General features: G+C 33.9%; 2 protein-coding genes across 7 annotated transcripts in view; one reads left to right on the forward strand and one right to left on the reverse strand.

Moving 5' to 3' along the window:
* Positions 1–1,152: 1,152 nt before the first annotated feature.
* LOC100367111 (intraflagellar transport protein 46 homolog) lies at positions 1,153–13,350 on the reverse strand. 3 transcript variants are annotated; one of them, XM_085499172.1, is made up of 10 exons: positions 13,274–13,350; positions 12,688–12,793; positions 12,017–12,105; positions 11,742–11,774; positions 7,920–7,952; positions 6,620–6,765; positions 5,685–5,853; positions 4,166–4,413; positions 3,388–3,601; positions 1,153–2,690 (listed from the first exon to the last, which is right to left on the reverse strand). In XM_085499172.1, exons 1-10 carry the CDS (start codon positions 13,301–13,303, stop codon positions 2,574–2,576), a joined length of 1,185 nt encoding a protein of 394 aa, XP_085355298.1. In that variant the 5' UTR covers positions 13,304–13,350; the 3' UTR covers positions 1,153–2,573. The 3 variants fall into 3 exon arrangements, with proteins under 3 accessions (XP_085355298.1, XP_085355299.1, XP_002732952.1); XM_085499173.1 differs by lacking the exon at positions 7,920–7,952; XM_002732906.4 differs by lacking the exons at positions 7,920–7,952; positions 11,742–11,774.
* Positions 13,351–13,391: 41 nt separating this feature from the next.
* Positions 13,392–22,895, forward strand: part of LOC102801155 (protein Aster-B-like) — an 87,094-nt gene continuing 77,590 nt past the window's right edge. For all 4 annotated transcript variants that reach the window (XM_085499160.1, XM_085499159.1, XM_085499162.1 and 1 more), the window contains exon 1: positions 13,392–13,733. In XM_085499160.1, coding sequence (XP_085355286.1) covers positions 13,525–13,733 — 209 coding nt within the window. In that variant the 5' untranslated portion in view covers positions 13,392–13,524. The remainder of the gene's footprint in view (positions 13,734–22,895) is intronic.

Here is a 22,895-nt window from a genome sequence, read left to right on the forward strand (position 1 = left end):
ACTTATGTGCGTTCCTCGGTAATTCTATCCCGGGCTCAGACAAAGCAACGGGCCGATATACTCTTGTAAATCACGTGCGACGATCAGATATATGGCCTACAGCAACACTTCAAAACGAGCCATTTTCCCCAACACTGTAATCTGGCTGGTTTCAAAGTGCGCCCTCGTTGACAATTTTACATTCACTCTTTACATTTGTTTTTCTTTCGTTTAGCAGACACCTGCTGACAAGTTGTGAGAGGTGCCTTATGAATTTACACACGCACCGAACAGTAGCAATATATAGGATGGGGGGAATTAGGTAACTACCAAGGCATCATTTACTTCAATGGGCATAGTTGCCTAAATACTTGAGTGGGTTTGAAACACTTGAATGTGGAATATAATAGAGATAAGTGTCTTGCGTTTATCAAACCTAAATTATCAACAGTGGAATGAATCTTTCTGAAGTCAACTCTAACATCACTAATAATATCATTTTGACTAATCTAGTGTTTATGATAAGGCACTTGTACAAACACATAGCATGAAACGTGAGATTCGATTTCACACCACTAAATGAGCCTGGCCACTTTAAGCAGACGCACTCCCTGTTACGCCATATCCCACTGCCCCAAAGATACAGCTTGTGTAGCATGGTAAGAACGACCTACTTAGTTACAAACTTCCTTCGGACAAGTGATGGTAAACAAGTTTCCAAGACAACTAGGAAATTTAACCCCGTATTAAGCTCAACAGAATATTCTGTAAGCCCCCAATAACTGAGAAGGCCCGCCAAGTCAGACACCGGTACAGGTTTTACCAGGTGTCACCCGTGTGACAACTAAAATAGAGTTGCTACAGTTACAAAGAAATTCTGCAACACTAAGAGCAAAAGTTGGTACAGTTACATGGACATTTTGTAAACGATAAGCTTAATTGATATAGTTATGTGCAAATTTTGTAAACTACGAGCAAAAGTCTGTTCAATTACGTGAAAATTTTGCAAACTATGAGCTTAGATGGTATAGTTAAGTGGTAATGACATAAACTACGATAACATTTTTTGCACAAAAAATATAAAAAACTATGATAAAGTAGTTACAAGTGAAGTCTGTATAGTTGTGCACTATCTGATTAAAATCATACCAGAAGTGTAAAACAATAGACACATTTTCATGAGAGATTTTTGTTTTAATATTCTGTGATTCATAACATTGAATTCTGATTCAAACATGATACACAACAAATAGAAATGACATTTAATAAAATCTGCAGAATTACTTTTAGAGAAAAAATATATAAATATTTACAATAAAATTAAGCGGTGCATCATGGATACTCTTTTCTTTGTACAATGTATTTGCCTCACATTATTTGTGTATTTGTATAAGTAGTATTATGGACGGCAGAGATGAGATTTAGCAGAACAGCTGGAATGTTTCAGCTTACCAGTTGACAGGTCCAGCATAGACATGCGTGTGTATGTAGCTCCTCCCAACACAAGTACATAGTGTTTTAGAATGCTTCTAAAATGTGGGTTCACATTTACAGGCAAGCTGTTTGAAGGTGCATGAAATTAAGGTACTTGATCAGACTTATAGGAGCTACATTTTAAAGAATGTTATTTATCACCAACTGAATTAAAGTAATTTTTCAAGGTTTCTGTTTTCGCATGTTCAATGATTCAACATGCATGCCACGTCAATCATATTTTTTTTCCCAAATAAGGAAATTTCAAATCATGTGACATTTTGTAATTCTTAATTCACAGCTGTACAATAATGCATACTGTAATTGCTATTAATAGCAAATGCACTTACGTAAAATACAGATAGCTTCTGTCATCAAAATAAGTAATATTTCAATGATTCAGTATAGATAAAATGCAATTTTTGGTTTTCTAATAGAGCAATTATGGTTTACTGTATTTATTCTATTGGAATGCATGTTCATATACAGAAAGTAAACAAAAAGTTGCATTTATTGTTTACTTGATTACTGAAATATAATTTTTTTTTTTACCATCATAGACACCTATCATTCATACAACCACACGTACAACAAATATGGTACTAGATACACATGTATTGTTTTGTATTCAGGATGTAATCAAATTTGTGTATGCATGTTTTAAAAAGTGACTTTGCTGTACTGTTAAAAACCAAGCAAAAATAGTATGCATTTACAGGTCAGGCCAAAATAAAATCTGATTGTTTATCAAATTCTACCCAAAAGCAAACATTTTTTTTTAAATAATTCCAAAATGCAATCAGGTTGATGCAGGCGGGGTCCAATAAACAAGGATATTTTTTTGTCTGGCTTTAACTGTAGATGGAAAGTTCCTCCCAGGTTATCAATAATGAATGATGTCTTAGAATCACACATTGAAAAAATATATTGTATGTACTATGTTATAATATCATCAACACTTTGCTGTTCACAACAGTATTTCCATTAAGCTAGGGACACCCATTGCTATGCTAATTCAACAAATCAAGATTAACAGCAAACACTAGTCAGAAACAGCAAAGTGTGGATGTCTTGTGATGATCACAGTAGATAATGTTTATGCTGGAAGTTGTTTTCTAAGATCACAAAACAAATCTGTCCTGTTCTCCAGTTTGCTGACCACCAGATCCAAGTCTTTCATTACTTTTTACCCTCAGAGCATTGTCTAGTTTATTTTCAGCTGCAAGATTTTTAAAATGCTGCAACAAAAGAAAGAAATCAAATAAATAAACAACATTCCAAGAACGTGTGGCAAGTAGGCTTATATCAGTAATTTTCAACTTGTATTTTTCTGAAACAGTATACTGCCTCTGTATCAAATCTGAATAAACTTAGTAACTGTATTCTCAAGTCATATGAAAAATAATTGAAAAATAATGAATGCGTCTCAGTTTTGTCAACAGGTGTTACCCATATTCCATGTTTGAACACAATCGACCAGAAAAACTTAGAGATAATGCTCTACTCTACAGATACAAAATTAGTTTTTAGGATTTTTAGGGAAATATATGTATATGAACAGAAAAACAAATGTGGGGAATATGTTTAACCATCATGTGTCAACCATATATCAAGTTTGGGGAAAATAAGTATGGTATAGGTTATTGTAAAATATCACAATGCTAAAACATTTTATCTCAAATAAATTAGGTGCATGTACAGTATTACGTCATACATTGTATGCAAATTTCAGGCTGTATACTAATCTGGCGAAAATGCAATTATTAACATTCAGTTAAATTCCCAGAAGAGCATACATCAATCTTACAATGTTCCCTATTTATTTTTTATGTGCAGTCTGAGTCCTGGCTGCAGTCATCTTGTTGGTGGACAAGATCCAAAACCAGGAGAAAAAAATGACCACCAAAAAAGGGAATACAAAAAAGAACGACTTACTTGTGAATTTTTAAACTCTGAGTAGAGTGTGAACAATACATGTAGACTCTGTATTTTACTTTTATAAATAGGTATATCTAAAATGCCGCAGATCATTTCAACATATTCTGAGAGATCACAGTCTAAGTCAGCAGTAGGTAAACCAACTTTGTTGAGTAAATCTTCAAACTCTGCCGGCCATTCCTGCATGAGGGAGTCAATATCTGGCATGGTTCTGTACAAAATGATAAACTTTAGTTTAGAATAGCAGTGTTTTATGTTACATTTAGACAGACAATACAGGAGTATGACAATACGGTATGTAGAGAGTCAAGCGGCCTTCTTGGTACCCGGGTATGTTTTATGGTGGTACACTGTAGCAACTAGTTATATAGAGAGCTAAGTGAGCTCCTTGGTAGGTACATGTATTTATGTAGAGGCAACAAGGTATGAAATAAGCTACGCGGGTATTGTAAAACTACTGTGTATGTATGAAGTTCATATCATACATTGAAAGCTTCATAATTCAACTCATTATACACTTACATAAATGACAGAGTGACTGTGTTAATATTTTAATACGCCAGGATACAGCGAATACAATTACTGGGTTATGTGTGTGCTTCTATTGGAGATGCAATTTAAAAGAGCAAATACGGTACACCATAATATTTTTGACAATGTTTCAATTCCGGATCCCTTGATAAGCACAGAGACAAAGATATGCTCATTTTGCATGTTGGAATTGCATGTTTGACTGACAATATTCATCAAAGTCAATAAAGTATTAGTGACTTACTTGTTGTATTGTACAGTGGGAGGAGGTTTTGACCGATGTAAATCATTGATACTATCAATCCAGCTCTGTACTGACTTGGGGTGCTTGTCAGCTTCTTCTATGCTTCGCACTTGAACTGACTTTGTGGTTGTCTGTTTGGATATGGCGCGAAGTTGTAGATCAAGAACTGTTGGGTCCGACTGCCGAGCACACGGCTCATCTAATACAATGAGACCAAGTGTAGATGGCTTACCATCTGGTTCAGAAATCTGAAAGAGAATTTTACAAAAAATATTAAATTATTTTATCCTTTTTCTAAATTATTTACTGGCCTATAATTTTTGCTGTAACTTTAGATATACTGTCTTCATGTCATGAGCCAAGCACCAAGCCTTTTCTCGTGAAAATTAGCTGGAAGCTAAAATTAGTTTGGAGAAGGTGTGCTAATCAAATCTTTACAAAATTGTATTGATTGAGAGAGTGGTGGTTATTGATTGGGTGAGTGATAAGCAAGTGGAGTGATAACTCAATAGAAAGTAAGATTAGAAGCGCATGAGACAACTTAAGAAATTTACTTGTTGAGTGAATATAATTTAACAAGTCATTGTCAATGACACGTCCCTGTTCCGTTCATATTTGAGTGACATATACATTTTGTACATTCAAAGCAGATCATGACTGAAATCTCAGACCACTGAAAGTGGTCTGATCTGAAATGCACCTGCATAGGTACAACACACATTGTACTAAATCTGAACAAAATCCATCCATGCATGACTGAGATCCGGTTCCGGAATTGTGAAAATACGTGATTTTGATGCATTTTCGGCCTTAAAATGGCCATCATTCAGCTATTGTTAAGCGGATCATGAAACAAATGCACATATCTATTTGTGACATGATGTGTTTGAAGTTTGAACTTGATCAATCCAGACATGTCTCGGATACGGATCCAGAACTGAATTCTTTAAAACAAAATGGCCACCAGTCGGCCATTTCAAACTTGATCTGAAAAAAAATGACGTGCATCAAGGTCCTATTATGTTTAATGTATGTACCAAATTTGAACAAAATCCGTCCATGCTTAACTTAGATCAGGGTACGGAATGGTGAAAATGTGCGAGTTTGATGCATTTTCGGCCTTAAAATGGCCGCTATTCGGCTATCGTTAATCGGATCATGAAAAAAATGCATGTGCATATGTCCCATATAATGTGTGATGTATGAGTGAAGTTTGAACTTAATCGCTCCATGCATGTTCGAAATACAGGTGATCACGGACGCACGGATGCAGGACGCACACAGGGCAAAACATAAGTCCACTGTCTTTGTAGTCTATCGTTCTCAAAAAAAAACATTGATAATATATTTACTGAACAAACAAAAATCACCAGGCTTTTTTTATGGACCAAAAGCAACTTAAACATGTTTCACAACAAGACTCAAAATTCATGAAGGCCATGAAAAAGATTGCTTACATGCGACACCTGAATGATTTCATTCACATGTTAGACTATATAGCTGGCATCAAATTATTTACCTTGAGAAATGCATCAATGTCGCCAACTGCTGGGATAAAATCTGGAATGAATGGTTTAAGTTTGTGTTCAAGTTCTATTGACTGTGGTGTGTATCTAGTGATATACTGGAATAGTTCTTTGATGTCTGGTTGTACCGGGAGATGTTCATAATCAGCTGGATCATAGGCACTACAATAAAGAAAACATTATCTTAGTGATTCTTCCAATGAAGTTCAGGAACCAGGTATTTCTCTAATCAATTTTCAATTTTAATTTTATTTGTCAGATCAACAATCAAAGCCTTATTACAAAGGCAAATAAAAGAGAGAGCAGAGGTGTTTAACTCTCTAGCAATAAGGGCACCTTGGTTCTGTAACATGCACTGTGAACAGGACCAGCACATTGGAGTACTAAGTTTGTTTGTCTGATAAAATTGTCGATTATAAGTTCCCAGGAAAACAGTTGGTTATTTGGATCAAAACAAAAGCTTTCCAGATGTGAAGTTAATAAGCTGTATCAAGCACTGTACTACACTCAAAGAGATCTCAACTACAAAAAATACATTTATAGGTAATATTATAGATCGTATGAAAAAGTCTGCAGTGTCTAGTCAAGGACATAAAATAATCACCATGCATTTTTATCGAACCAACAGCTTTTTAAACATTTCTATGAGACTCAAAATTTAGGAACAGCATGTATATAATAGCATATATGCTTCACCTGAACGATTCAATGCCCTTCAGAAAATAAGAAAGAGCTAATTTTAGAAATTTTTGTCTTGAAATTGAGTGCCTGCTCAAATCCTGGTTATGCAAAATATGCCATCTTTTACTGAGTAAATGGTTGATGCAAGTGCATTGATTCAATGTCCATAGACTGACAGAATAAGGGGCAATATATCGGGGCAATATAATGTTGGTTCACTTGTATACGAGAACATACGATAACGTACCCTTCAAGTGCAACACCGTGGTCATCATCGTCATCATCTTCATCGTCGTCATCTGACGAATCCGTCCCATCTTCGTCATCATCATCATCATCGTCGTCAGTGTTATACGGCTTCTGTTCTTTGGATTGAGGCAGCTGTCCTATGGGCTGCACAAAAAGATAAATAATTTGGAAATTGGTAGCATTTTCATGAATATTGTTTGTATTTATATCACTATATTTAATTACATGTGCGGGTTTCTATTTGGCTGCATAATATAATTTATTGTTTAGTGAAAAAAATGCAAATACAATAGAGGGAATAAAGAGTAAAGTGTAAGAGTAATTAAAAATAATACTGTAGAATACTGGAATTAATTTTCACTGAATACCTTTTTTGGGTGTTTTGTATGGAATTTATTTTCACTGATTTTTGACGAGTGGAATGTAAAATATAGAAAAAATGTATATTCGCTGGATTCTATTTTCACTGAATCATTTCTTCAGCAAAAATAGCGAACATTAATTCCAAGGGAAATAAAATATTCCACAGTAATGTCAATATGTATTTTCATGACCATTTTTACTGTATGGCTTTATATGTACTGAAATAGCTGCATGTTATTTTTTTTAATTTGACAGCATGTCGGAATTAGGAATGAATTTAGCCAAAATAACATGCTACATAAACCTCTGAAGATGTGTATGCTATATTATCATTGGTCACTGAGAATACATCATTATCCCAAAAATTCATGCAAAGTTAACAAAGAAATTAACAGAACTGTACATGTAAAGCCTGCAGGACCAGAGACAACAGTTCATATTCAAAATATAAAAGTAATATATTTTAAAAGAGGCAGGAAGCTGTGTTTTTCACAAATTATTTTACAATATTTAATCCTTGTAATAGTACAATGTGGTTTAATTTAATGCTGACCCAAAAATTTATTTGTCATCTATTTGTATGCTATGTGTATTAGAAATATGCCATTACATACAATTTTGTATCTCCACGTGTGTACCCATTTAGTGCAAACAAAGAAAATTTTAGTTGAAAAAAAAAAAAAAAATGAAAAGAAAAATTTTATCTTGACTCAAACATGTGCAGAGTAAAGCTTTGACATAAAAGCTGAGTTTACTGTAAAAACTATTCCATCAACCAGAACATTAAAGTAGGTAAATCAGTCTGAATGAGAGCAAATCTGTAGCAATGATAAACGTGCTTAGAGGGCGTACACACAAATTGAGTTTTCAGATAGCATGGTTTAGTATAAAGAGAGTAATTATAATCATATAATAATATTGTGTTCCATCATTACCAGTAATATATTGTGATCAATCAAGCTGGAAGGCTTTGCAACAAAAAAACAGAAATCCCTTCTTATTAAATATATTTCATAAATAATGTAAACAAAATAACGGGAAGTTATGACGGGAATATCACAAAGTAGCATTAAGACTTGCGCTTAGTGAAGGTCAATGCTATCTTGTACTGTCTACGTGCTTGCTTTTGCAGTACTCTCGTGATAACCTTATCACTGTACATTTTTTACTGCGTGTAAGTGATGATTTAGTGAGATACATAACATCTAAATGTATAACGGCGTGAAATGCCAGTGAAAAGTATTCATGTTCACGATTCATTGTCTGCATTTTGTGATGTGATTCTGTTTCAGTCACTCACTACATAGTTGCTGTGATTGACGTAAACAAGGTAAGTGTGTGAATGTGATGTGAAAACTTTTTCAAACAAAGATTTTCAAATGCATACACAAGACTTTTGAACATGTTCGTACACAGTTTTATGGACAAATGAATTCTATTGTTTTTGGTGTCAAATAATTCATAATATACATGTACGTAACAAAATAACAAGAGTAGAAATAACTGTCCAGAAATACTGTAAAAGCATGGTTGCTAGTAAATGCTGGTTTTAATTTCGCTATTTTCGTTGATAAGTAAAATTCGCTAAATTAAATTCATATGAACATGTAGAATAACAATAAAACTCAATGTTTTCCTTTCAAGTTTGTGAACTTAAAACCCAGTGAAATCCTTCAAAACATCAAATTAGTGAAAATATATGGTTTTATAGTCGTACAAGTGACACACCTATTCAACACAGACCTCTTAAAAACACTGCCCTCACAGGCAGACTGCACACATTTAAGGTTTGCTGCGAATGGCAAGTAGGATGCAGGTATATGCAACTAATAATTTGGCCCTGGATTCATGAGTTGTGATTTTTAAACATTCCAAATTTCATTCTCTGTAAACAAGTTTGCAATACTGTAAAGAATTGCCATGTCCATTCAGTCTGCCTGCTCAGATTTTATACATGTACTTAAGATGGTTGTACCGGTAGTCATTTTCGCTATTTGTGTGCAAAGTGACAGCAAACGAAACAATTTTATATTTTCACGCAACCTTTGAGAGTTGAAAAAGAAAGCCCCTGGTCTACATGTAGCACAACCACTAGCATAAGTGTTGATGCTAGGTAACTAAGGGAAGTAGAGCAATGAATGAGAACTCAATGGACCAATCAGAATGCTTGATCCATTACAAGTATAACCTGCCCCTTTTGGCTAGCTGTGCCATGACACAATGAAGGCTGTTCATTGCATGCAAGACAAGTTTCAGAGAGAAGAAAAAAAAAGAGCAGTGAAATCCTGAAAATGTCTGGCCTGTCAAAAATGAACAAATCAATGTGGGTCATAAATTGTATGTTGATTTTCATCACATACATTGCAGCTAATGATACAGTACTAATTACTATACAAGAAAAATGAAAGCAAGAAAAAATAGCCAAATATTATTCAAAAACTACTTTTTTCATAGAAAACAATGTTAAAATAAATCACTTTTTAAAGATGCATTGGAGGAAAGAGTTTATTTAAAACCTTTGACATGCCAAGTATGTGTAAATAAATGCAACAACTATGGTTGGTACTTCACGCACAGATGGTTAAATGACAACACTGTATTTATTCAATTTAGCACTTCAACTCTAGCATTGAGGGTGGGGGTGAGTAAATACTGGCTAGTTGAGTTAGTATGTCATCAGAGGGAACATTTTGTGAGTTGTTCATTCCACCATAAAACCACTATGTAAATCGTACAAAAACAAGATTATCTGAAATAGTGTTGAATCATGCAAACTGCAACGCAATGATAAATAAATCTGTATACATGTAGTATTACCTTCATTTTACATTTAGGTGACTTAGGAATCTACAGTAAAGATGATATGAATTGGAAATCAATATACATGTAGTATGATGTTTTATTTGCCTCTATCACCACGGTTTCATTAACGACACATTTTAAAAAATCTAGTGCTGATTGAACAAATAATTTTTTTGGAGAATTTGTATTTACATGCTCAGGACCTCTTTAAGGAACTGTTAATAATTTATAAACAATTTACCAACAATTATTTACGGTGAATTTAATGAAAATTTATGAAGTATTTATAAAACATTAACACCAGAAAGTTTGCATGCTTCATTCACTGTCTACTGAGTTAATAACATGATTGATTGTTCTTTGTCAACAAAATGCTGCTAGGAATGTAGACTGTCTAATTTGTTTCTGAAGGCATTTTACTTAAATGCCAAAGGCCAGTATTTAAAAAAATGCCTTCGATGATTTAATTTTGCGGTATTTCATCAAACTTAGAAACAAAATAGGCCAGAGACCTGTCAACAGTCAAGTGGGAATTTTGTACATCATTTAGCAAATGAAATTTACATGAAGAATATGTCCATGAAGCTGGAAACAGGAAGTGAAGGTACACAACGGCTATTTTCCAGTTTAGCAATAACAAACAAGATACAGGGCATTCAAAATCTTAAAAAGATAGAGTTACCCGAAATGAAATTTGTTTTTTGTAATATCAGTGTTTTGGACTATTTATTATGTGACATATTTATAGTGGGAATATTTACCAATACTGAACTATGCATGAATACCGGTAGTAGCCACATTGAGTGATCATAAGAATTTCAAATAGAAATGCAATTGTCCGTCACTGTTAAATTTGAACTGAACTTCCACATGGAGTAATGAAATCCACATAGATAGAAAACCACTGAATTCAAGCATTTTTGGATGTAAGGGCATATGTACCTTATTTATAGGAATATATAAATTGTGAGTGAAGTGAATATAGCAGTTTGCTAAAAAAAATAAACGCTTTTTTTGCCAATAAATACTGTAAATAGAGGCATGGTTTCGGAGAAGCAAATTTCACGCTGACAAGATTTTCTACACATGTTGCATGAGGACCTACCAGGTATATGGAAGATGACTGTATTTTAATAGTTACATGTAGTATTCCTCATGCAATCAAAATAAAACATGTGCAACAAAAAATATGTACATATAAAGTGATAAACTGTAAAAAGTATAAAACAGTTTAACACATTACAGAAAACATACCAAATTAAGTTTGTCAAGTCCCAGGTACATTTTACCTGGCGTCCCAATACATTTTACATGGTGTGCCACAAAAGTTTCACATCCTAAACCAGGAAATTATATTTTCAATCCCTGTTTGCTCCTATATACATTGCTTAAATAATAATACTCAACTAAGTCCTAACAGGACATAAAAAACAAGAAAAAATACATTCAATATGTTACATTACATCCATTCAAAAATGATAAATTATTGACAAATTATAATCAAAATATGGAAATGGAAATTATGTCCATTTTGGCCAATTATAGTTAATACATCAAAATAAAATTGAAAATTTTGTCCACAATTTTTGTGTGAAATAAATTAAGGTTTTCAAATTGGTTAATGACCATTTGCTTGCATTAACCTTTCTAGAAAGTGTCAGAATGTGTTAAAATTTTAGCAGCCCATAAAGGCGGTTGTAGTTTGGTAAAATGTAATGATTACAATTGAAAAACAAAAAAATTTAAAAATTAAAAAATAACTTTGGTGTGATTGAAGCGCTACAGTCGTGGCAGTGTCGTGTTCGATATTGGACCGATAGTCACATATATTATGCATGTAAAACACATTGCTAGTTTACATGGAGTTTAAATACTTGCAGCAGTGCGACTGTAGTACTTTAATTAAAACAAGGTTAGTTATTGCATATAAAAAGCAACATAACTTTATGGTGTACCTGTATTGGGTGTATTTGCTCTGGCTTCTCAAGCTGAATAACAATAATACAAAAATCAATTATAATGTATAACTCACGCTGACTCCCTAATGAGGACAGAGTATGATGTTGTAAAACAATTGATAATGAAGATGTCCCTGGTGGTAACCTTAATACATGTACAATGTTTAGTATTGAAATGCTACAACAGATCATCCTAAGCCACTTTGCTACCAGTGGCATTTGTTATTTGCCAGAACTGAAGAACCAAGAAGCTACAGTAATCAGGGACATACCTTATTCTCCATAGTTCCTTCTTCAAACTCATCTGTGCTGTTGTCAGACATTGAATCCCTTGGCGAGATATCTTGTTGTGCACCACGACCTGAAGTTGTAAATAAAAACTTCAACATACATGTTTGAGTGTAAAATCTAAACATATGTCTAGGTTGTACATGGAAATACTATTGCGAGTTAACAAAGTTTTTTGGCTTTGGTACATCAGTGTCCTTAAACAAATGCATCTCTTCAAATATGGGTATACAAAGCTACTGGATTAACCGTCAAGTTTCACTGGATTTGAAAATGACTGTTGCACCATCAAAACTCTGGTTTTTGAGCATGCAAAGGACACTATTGACTTAGACTTGTTAATTTTATAATTCTTTCATTTTTAAATTTTGGTCCGTCTGTGGTGTATTTAATATTCAGTGGCGTTATTAAACTCGGGAGTAGAATACTTCCAGAACAAGAAGTACACATGCATTTGTGCAAAAGATTCTATGCATCATATCATGCGTGCGTTACAGTTGTGTAAAGCAAGCCACATCAAAAGTTATCTTTCTCATTGGTGCGCGACAGAACAGACCAGTCGTGGTAATTGTGCATCAACAGTTATATACTGTGGTTATACAATTTCGAGACTACACAGTTGCCAGTACAGACTGGAACCTATTGATGATATTACCTGCAGCACCTGGCACTCTTGGAGTCGGGGTGTAAGTAGAAGCAACTTCTTCTGCGTCTGGTACTTCCAATGACTCGTCGTATGGTTGATTAACGACAATCCGAGTCTAAAGAAAATGAAACACATTTTTTTTAATAATTCAGTAATGAACCTGGTAAATATGGTCACGCAAATGCCAAGGGCGGACGGGAGAGCTCAACATTATTCAGGATATCAAGAACATAGAATCATCTGGGGGACTGTGACAGAACATAAACAGAAAGTTTTCGAGAGATAAAAAAACAGGACCTGCAGTGCAGCATTTCTTACATTATTTTTAATGTGAGAGATAACTAAATTAACCTCAGAATATCATAAATATAAAACAATTTCAAAATATTTTGATACGGATTTTTAAACACTATAAGAACACAACCTTTGCGCGCTTACGACCCCTATCAAAATTCGCGTGCACCCTGCAGGACCCGGGACGTTTTTGATCAATTTCAGAAAATATGACCCGACAAGTCAGACGAAACATATCCAACTGGGAAAATGACGTTTAATAGCGATCAATAACGAATAAAACAGTATGAATTACGCTTACTCTGCCCCTGTCCTCGTCTGAATCGGCCATGGGAATATACAAGCTTGGTATGCTGCCTTAGAAACAAGTGAATTGTGGGTAATGTTGGTATATGAAATCTCGCGCGATTTTGCGAGAACTGTCGGAACTTTCACTTCAGGTCAAAGTTCACTGGTAATCAAAATGGCTGACAAAATTCGAGTGAAATTGTTCCTGTGAATAGAAATCTGGAGATCTTTCTGAGGGTTTTATTAGTTAGTTGATAAGTAACCATGACGACAATTTCACAGAAGACGTTATTAGAACTTGTCAAGGAAAATGACAGAGATACTGGCTCTGACGGAGAAAGGCATTCCAGTGAAGAAACAACAATGGAAGAAAAACAAAACAACGAAGCGACGACAGCGACACCGCCGCAGACGATACCAACGCCGTCAGGCTCTGGGGACGAAAGACCAGCTACGCCGCCTTCCACTGCCAGGTAAGAGCGACCGGCGAGCGAATTACATCAACATTCAGTTTTTCGCAGTCGGTTTATATCATCAAGTTTTTTTTTTTTTTTTTTTTTTTTTGTAAAGTAATTTAGATTTAAGTCTCTGATGTACCGATAATGTGTCGCCGAGTTAATATTATTGCCCTCGCTGTTAGTCTCGCTCTCCCAATTTTTGCGTCGGTTTCATTCAAAACTAGTGTTAACTAGTTTAAATAAAAGAAGACAATCATAAACAAAAACCAATTTTTACTGCTACATTGTACAGTATTATTTATACACGTCTAATTATAATACTGCATTAATACGAGTACATGTACGTGTACATACGGTAAACACATGCACACTATTTACAGACCAACTATTTTATTGTGATAGTTTTATACCCACTCAAATATAACCCTGCAATATTCTGAATTGTTTTTATAAATACTTAATTTGCATTTGATGATGGCATGTCAGCTGATATCTACTGTATTCGTCCCATCAAATTTGTGGGAGGAATTTTTACGCTGTGTTTAAATTGGTAAACTTCCAAATATTGAAAGTTGTGACAGTTTTACTTCATCTGTCATTCGTGTCAACGTTGGAATTATATAATTGAATTATTCCCTCGTTTCACTGAGGTGAAGTGAAGTGACAAACGTGACAGCCATGGTATGCTAAGGTTTGTCTTTTATTTATTTGTATGTAAGGAGTGCTCCACATTTTTCATTCCCCTGGTTATAACAATCCTCTATATTTGGTCCAGGTTCATGTTCAACTTACAAGTAGGTTTTATTTTGTATTGCTTGGCTGATTTTTCCATTAAGAAATTATGAGGCAATTCCCCGATCGTAGTTTTTGAATTTTTAGTGCAGCCAAGTTTTAGTTCATTGCATGCACTTTTTATGAAAAATAGATAATTGTCCAAATTGTCTGCAAATCCTGCTACTGTCCTATGCTACCGTAATGGTATTGCTGGTGATTGAATACAAAAATTGTTCGATTTGCACTTATACATGTATCGCCTGTTGCTGGTAGTGAAATATTTTTAATTAAATATATATTTATCTCATTGAATTTATTTATATATATTTTAACTTTATTGCATATTTGTCAGTATCTAAACATGGGTTTATTTAAAGGGGAACCGCTCAATGCCATGGATTGCACCAAAGAATCATGGGACACTATTGTTTATGTTGTTTACAATGTTAATCTATCTTTTGTTATCCATTGTTATTTTAAGTAAATTAAATTAAATTAAATTTGTTGTGAAATTAATCTTAACTGGAAGGTGCCCCTTTAAGCTCTTAATTATGAATATCATAAACTCCGCTGTTTATTAGCCTTTTGTAGGGATTTAACATTTTGAAGAAATTTTTAATTGTGACTTCTAAGTTATTACCAACTAAATGTTGAGCTTTTTGACCCCCAAGCTTTGATACACAGCTACCCACTTATATTTATGCAAAGCGCAGTCCCTCTATCATATAATAAAGGGAGCGTGTATAAAGTCTCCGCTCCCATTAGTCTAATATTTAAAAAAAAAAAATAGTATCACGATGTTTGATTATGATGTATGATTATCCTTGTCTGTTTGAAAATATATTGTGCATTTTTACATGCACAACTTGTATGATACATATAATTTTAATTTATCATTTTTTGATAATAATTACGTTATTTAAATTGTTTTCTCCAGTAGCGAAACAAATATTTTTAGCTTTACACTTATGTACTCATCTTTACCCTGTCGGATTAGGGAACTGAAGTGCGAATCAGGCATTATGTTGCCGGGTTGGTATATATACTGGTACTGCTACTTTTTTATACAAAAGCCTACGAGCATACTTTATATAAAATGTACATGTATTTTCATGGGAAAAAATTGTGTAGCATGCAGCTAGAGACAGGAAGTGAGTCACCCTCTAGTACTCACTTTCCAGATTTAACATAATTACAGGGGCAACATGCAAAATTCAAGCAAAGCTTGCTTACTGAAATAACACTATTATTTTACCTGAGTGTCTTATGTAAACCATACATGTTTAAAGTGAGATGCTAAGTAAAAAAAAAAAACACTGGTTTGAGAATTTTGTACTATACATACAAATGCAGTGTATATGAGCTATTTATAGTATTTCCATTTTGTTTTGGCTACAGCATTATTCCGCTGTGTTCAACCATACCTATTGCTATCTTTTTTGACAGGGAATGTAAAGATATCAATGACACATAACCCACTAGCTATATACTCAAAATCCAGAGATAACATCCTTGTTCTGCAACATTCACTTTCTAGTAACATTTTCTTTATGTGAACATTTTTTTTTTAAGTTTGGTAACCGTAATTGTTTTTGTCAAATGTCCCATGTGAACAATGGAGTAAGTGAGATGGAGCAGTGGGGATGGGGGCACATATGTTTCTAATGTTATATCATTACTACATGTACATTTATGAGGTTACATACACTTGTCAATTTTGCAAAGGTTGTTCAGCTAATTGGTTATTTTCAGAATCTTTATTTACCATACCAAGTCTCATACTGTAAAGGGGTTAATTGTTCACTGGGTTTTAATTTTGCTTATTTCGCTAACTGGAAAATACGCTAAATGAAAACCCAGTGAATATGTAAAATTTAGCATAGAACATATTATCTAAATGATAAAACCGTGAATTTAAAACCCACTGAATATGCCTGAAATGGTAAATCAGTGAAATTTAAACCCAGTGAAAATTAGTCATTTTACAGTAATGGTTAAGATTATTTTAGACCCATATACAACAAGGAGAATGTATGAGAAGTTCGGTGATGAAATTCATTGATTTAGTTTTCCTAAAAGCCACTTCAGTAGTGATGATTCTTCCATATTTCAAAAATAACTAATGCGAGAAATTATCATTTGTAATTAAAAAAAACACATACAATGTACTTCTAATTTCACCGACTAAACAGTGTATTAACAACCCTTACTTAATAGTACTGACAACAATATTTACAATAGTCCTCTATAATGCATGGTGACTATTGTCTGATTCATGAAGACTGGTTTCTCCACTTTTTCGTACATGTACATGTGTGGCTATTGAAACATGCATTGCATTGTCTATATGTCCTTGTGAGTTATTTACACAAAACACACTCATAAAAAAAAAACTGTTCAAAAAATCACAGACTTTCATTAGTAAGTGCAGCAGTTTCTGTACCCTTACTCTTAGATTATTAATTCTACTTAGTTGTACATGTACATGTAATTAAAAAACAAGAATTAAAAAAAACTATTTAATCTAAACAAACTGGTTATTTCAATATAGAAAACAATGTATTAATTCTGCTTGTCCAGTCGGCTGCTAATGGTAGCCCAGGGATAGAATTGATAGTCTCTCTGCCTTGGGCTTCTAATAAATTTGCAAATTAATGTGATCAAAATCAAATGTATATGCTAATTTGATAAATGAATCTATTTTGATTGGTGGAAAAACACTTGTATATATATCAGTGGCTGATGAACGGATGTGATCATCATAATTCATACTGGTGAAACTAATTTTAACTACATTTCATGCAAAGACATTATGCAGTAAACTGTAATATCAAATCAATTAATGAGGCTTGATATCGTACATAACTCGTATTTGAGCTATTAATTTAAATTTTTTTTTTTATTTAATTTAAAAATTAAAAGAAAAAAAAAATAATTGACACCTGTGTCATGATCACAGTAAGTGGCAAATTGTTTGTTGTGAAGTTCTGGTGATTTAAACTGTAGTAGAAATTTTCAACTGTGTGTGTGTGTGTGTGTGTGTGTGTGCGTGTGTGTGTGTGCGTGTGTGTGTGTGTGTGTGCAGTCATATATCTGTAAAGCACCTCAGTAGTTGCTGTATTCAATTATCAGCTATGCATTTTACAACGAAATACATTGTTTGCTGACACAAAAACATGTGCCGGCTGTAGTGCTTTAATTTGCAATTGGAATGAACATGTCACATATGTGAAGAGTAGTGTTACTAGGAATAAATGGCTGTCTACAAACAAAATTAGGAACGAAAATTCGACAAAGAAAAAGTTAAAATTATTAATGACAATGTAACTGGCTTTGAAAGTTATTAATATTATTAAAAGGCAAAGTCAGCTGATAGCTTGCTTGAAGGTCAAATTATGCCCGGACTATACTTTAAGATGTTGAGAATTGAGTGTACACAGGCTTTTAGCCAGCCGCCTGCGTACATGTACCTTAGACAAGTTATTTTAGACAAGCATTCCACATTTTGGACAGGTACATTTGTATATACCGGTAATTTAATTTGTCAACATTTCTACAAAGCTGTTTAATTTTGATTGAAAATTACCATTATATTACAAAATAATTATAAATAATCAACTGTACATAGCAAGTCTGTGGTTACAGATTCATGACTTATCTTTCATTTTAATAAGTTTTTTGTAAGGCACTTTCTATTTTCGTGCTATAACCCTGAATGTAAATTGTATGGTACATTCAGTCACATTGTCATCTAGTACACTCATAGATTATATAAGTGATATACGACATAAACTTTATGGAGCAATTGCCTCAATGTCTAAGTAATTTGCCTCAGTGCCCTTTCAAAAATACTAGTTTTTCCCTATACTATTACATGTACTATACCTCAAGGCAATTTTATCAATTTTTGCCTTGACAATGGAGGCCCCAAAATTTAAGCCCTAATGATAGCATCTTACATTGTTTGTACATGTACATGTGAGTTACGTGATACACAACCATCCCCTCATTGACCGATAGAATTACATGTATACTCTTTATACCTACATAAAGAAAACTGTCTGTCATGTTTGGCATAATTACTACACATTTATATTTAGAACCGACCATCTGCTTTCACAAGAGTAGCAGATTACTAATAGCTTTATTTTCATGACTGATCAATTTGCATGTAGTGGTAGTGGTAGTTTCCAGAACTGTGAGTTTAAAGATAAATAAATAAATTATAATATTAAAATGAAAGATAAAAATGTTATTTTGAAATGTCTGAAAATTATTTTATAAGTGCGTCTTCACACATTTTTAGCACCACGAATCTGACTACGCTCAAACTATGGCGAAATAAAAACGGAATTTTATCAGGGCCACCAAATCCTAAATAAGATAAACCATACCATGAAAGAATGATTGGGCGAGTGTGTATTTTTTCCCAGACACACAGCGAGAATGAACCAAAACATTGTTTACAAAACGCAACAATGAAGTCTCTTACTGTGTGGTACATGTAACGAACAAAATCAACATTTCTTTCTCTTTTCTATGATTCACATACTCAAATTATTTTCCTGATGACCTCTCAAAATATAATTTCCATTTTTGTTCTAATAATTCAGACACTCCCAAACATAATGTTTGTTTTCATGGTTTTGTAACCTTGGAATTTGCTGTTGATAGCCCGTAATTGGGTGAGTTAGATGTGTTACCAGGTGCTAATTCTCTTGCAATGAGTGTTTACACTTAGTGGTTAGTCATCGCCCCTGATTGTTTCACAGATTATTCATTTGCGTATCAGTATGTTCGACCACCTCATTGGAAACAAGCAATTTTGGCATTTTCATCTGCTAGCTAGCTGATTACTTTAATTTGTACTTTTCGATGTCCCTACAAATATTACCCTATATACTGTAAAATACTTTATTTTCGCTTGAAATTAGGAACAATTCAGTGAAAATAAAATCTAGCAAATATACCTTTTTTCCTATATTTTACATTCAACTCATCAAAAATCTGTGAAAATAAATTCCATACAAAACACCAAAAACGTCTTTTCAGCGAAAATTAATTCCAGCTAAAATAAATTATTTTACAGTAACAGTAGTTCACGTGAAAACATCCCGATTGCATTGATGAAAAAACGGGCTTGAAAATCATTGCCATAACTTCATTGACATGTTCTAAAAGAGCTCGAACCCAGAATGGGGCACAGTATGAATTTCCTCAGTGGCGCAGAATGAGGAGCACAGAATACAGTTCATAATGATGGCGCACAATGCTTATTTTGGGAAATGTGTGGGGATTTTGACTGTATGTAAATATGAGGATGTGAATAGTCATGTGACTTTTCATTCACTTGTATATTATACATTGTATGATGATGTTCTTTTTGTTTGACCTTGCAAGTACAGTACTTGCCATATTGTAAACATAAAACAGCGGATTTGATTTGAGTCTTTCAACTCCTGTCAGATGCATGGTACATGTACCTAAGCAGCCAGGGAACCTGAAACTATTTGTTATCTACTGTAGACCCAAAAGTTAAGAAATTGTCATATATTAGTTAGATTAGGCTCATAGTAACCCACCACTCAGAAGCACTGTTCCTATTAATTTTTTTGAATCTTGAAAATACTGTGAAAATTAATTTTCCCATTTTCCCCTTGAAATGTTTTTTCTGCATACAAAATGCATGGAAAGTTTCTCAAATGACAAAATTTCACTGAGAAACTACAATTGAAAATTGAGCGAAAATAAGGCTTAGAGGCAACACTGCTCAGAAAAGTAAAGGGTGCTATAAACAATAAATATACACTGATTCAGTGGCTGTGAAAGTATTGTACATGTACTTCAATTATGTTTGCTGTAAGAACAGCTTTGTTTATTGACAAGTACTGGTGACTTGTGGATCTGGGAAACTCCCAATCACATTTCAAAACTGGCTGCTTTTCTGAGAATATTAAAGCCTGACAGATTAGAGCAAGTTAGAGCAGACAAACAGAATTCTATTACGTGTGATTTCAAAAGAAAAAAAAATATTTTGATCATTGTTTTTTCACCTAAAACACTAACATTGTCATTTATGGAGTTCTGGCAACTGACATCAGCTGATTAGGTCAAAGGTGAAGCTATTTGTACTGCCATGGTATACTTTGACCTACATTGTATCTGAGGGTGTTTTTGTCCTCATATGGATTACCCTGTTTTAGAAATACATAAATAGTAACTAGAACAAGTGGTAAAACCATTAATCATCATTGTATAAATGCTAAGTTCCTAAAAAAACTGCGCCACCCAAAAACATGCACACCATTCTATTTTTTCGCTGATTTCACCACTGCACAGCGCCCTCTGTTGACAAATTCATCAAACTATCATAATTTGTGCAGCATCAAATATTTTAGCAAAAAAAAAAAATCACCTCAAAACCCCAATTTTGAAAAACAATTTGACCAAACAATTTTTTTTCTTTGAAGCCTTAGTCATCATCAGAAATATAATGACTTTATGCTGCAGTACAATAAGCCTCAAGTACATAATTACATGAGGTTAGTTTTGGGCTTTAACATAAGCAGTCATTACAATATCAGTGTCAGCCATGATACCTTTTGTTTGATGTACAATACCCTTAGATGCCCTGCAGTCACATGGTTACTGATACAATATCTTAATTGGACACAAGATAAGAATAATTGAAGTCAGATATGTGTTTATTATTATAGTGTATTCTATTCCTGTCATAGAACTGTAGGGTTTGAAGTTCAGGGTTGAGTGTGTACTCATTTTCAAGACAAAATTTTATAAAATTGCCTTAGCTTATAGGTTGTTTTAGGAAAATCGTCTTATCCAAATTTTGGTGCGTCACTTTTAATTTACAACATTTACTGTTGGTATAAAGGTGCACAGTGTGGCTTTTGTTTAATCTGTCATTATTTTCACATTAGGGTTACACATCTTTCACATTGGAGTTGCACAGTTTTCACATTTGTCTCACAAATTGATATCATTTTTTTCATGCATTTAATGCTTGCATCTCATTTTAACAACTGCATTGGTGATGTTGGCCACCTAATTTCTATGAGCACCTATATGTATTGTACTCGACCGACTTAGTGCCTATGCATGACTAAGCCCCCATCTCCCTCTTTTGGGACATTTCTATTTTTCAGGAACTATGCTTCGACAATGACCTGTTAACAACCGTGAAAGGCGGTAAATACTTCATTCCATATTAAGTTTACCTTTCAAAAATTGCCATTTTTTTTTTAACAAAAACAATTCCAACAGATCGTACTTTGACATTGATAATTCCCAAAATGTAATTCTTTTTGTATATGCGTAACCTACCAAGCAGCAGGTAAGGGTAAGACAAAAAGGTCATACAATATGCGCATGTGCACAAACGATAAACATGCAAACTTTATCAATTCAAGAATAAGGAATTGTGACGGTACAACACAGCATTTTGATTGGTTAGTAACAGACTTGACCTATCAGGTCACACTGAATAAGTGGTATGGTAAATACTATTTCAAACCAAAGTAAACATGTGCTTGAGTGACTCAAAAGGATGTGGTTGCAGGTCAAATCATGAAAGAAAATATCATGGCAAAAATTGCTTTGCATTAGTGAAGATATTGATTTTGACCTAGAATCTTGGTCTAGTCTGTTGATCTGAGAATAATAACAAAATAACATATTGAAAAATCAGTTTGTTCTCACTTTGAATAGTAATTTATAATAAATTAATATATCATTTGTCTTTGACCAATTCATTAATAATATTTGTATAACCAGTAGCAAAAAAAAAGATGTAAATAAAATTCCCTGACAGGTAGGTAGGCCCCTGCTCCCTCCACCTCCCCTCCCCACACACACCCATAGTATCTTGACCTTAATCACATCATATCTAGGTGCTGTATGAACTATATTTACGATAACTCTGAACAGAAACAGGTGTTGAGTTTTTACTGTCTTTCTTACTTCTAGGTTTGTGTACATTCAGATAGTGAACTCTTGCTGCTATCAATCATTAACCTATCCTCTCATACAAATTGTGAATTTAATATTAACAAACCACCTGTGTGCGTAGAATAAAAGTATGTTGGCCTGGCAACAATATGCCCTGCCCTTTGTCCTAAATCTTCCTCGCTTATCAGATTTGTAAATAACATTGAGAGGTTATGAGGATTTATGTAGTGCCTTGTGTGCTCTGGTCACAATAGTGTTTTAGACACACTGCCTGGTATCGGTACTACGGCTCCTGCATGGTGTGGTGTCGCTACTACGACTGTTCGCAAGCTACAGGTTTGTTATTTGCACTGCCACAATGATTCTAGGATTCAAGAAGCGACGTGGTCGAGCGAAAAGGTAACGGATGACAATTATCATTTCTTGAAAATACTCTGA

The sequence above is a fragment of the Saccoglossus kowalevskii genome, chromosome 5, assembly GCF_978046115.1.
Source record: "Saccoglossus kowalevskii chromosome 5, keSacKowa6.1, whole genome shotgun sequence".
Taxonomy (NCBI): domain Eukaryota; kingdom Metazoa; phylum Hemichordata; class Enteropneusta; family Harrimaniidae; genus Saccoglossus; species Saccoglossus kowalevskii.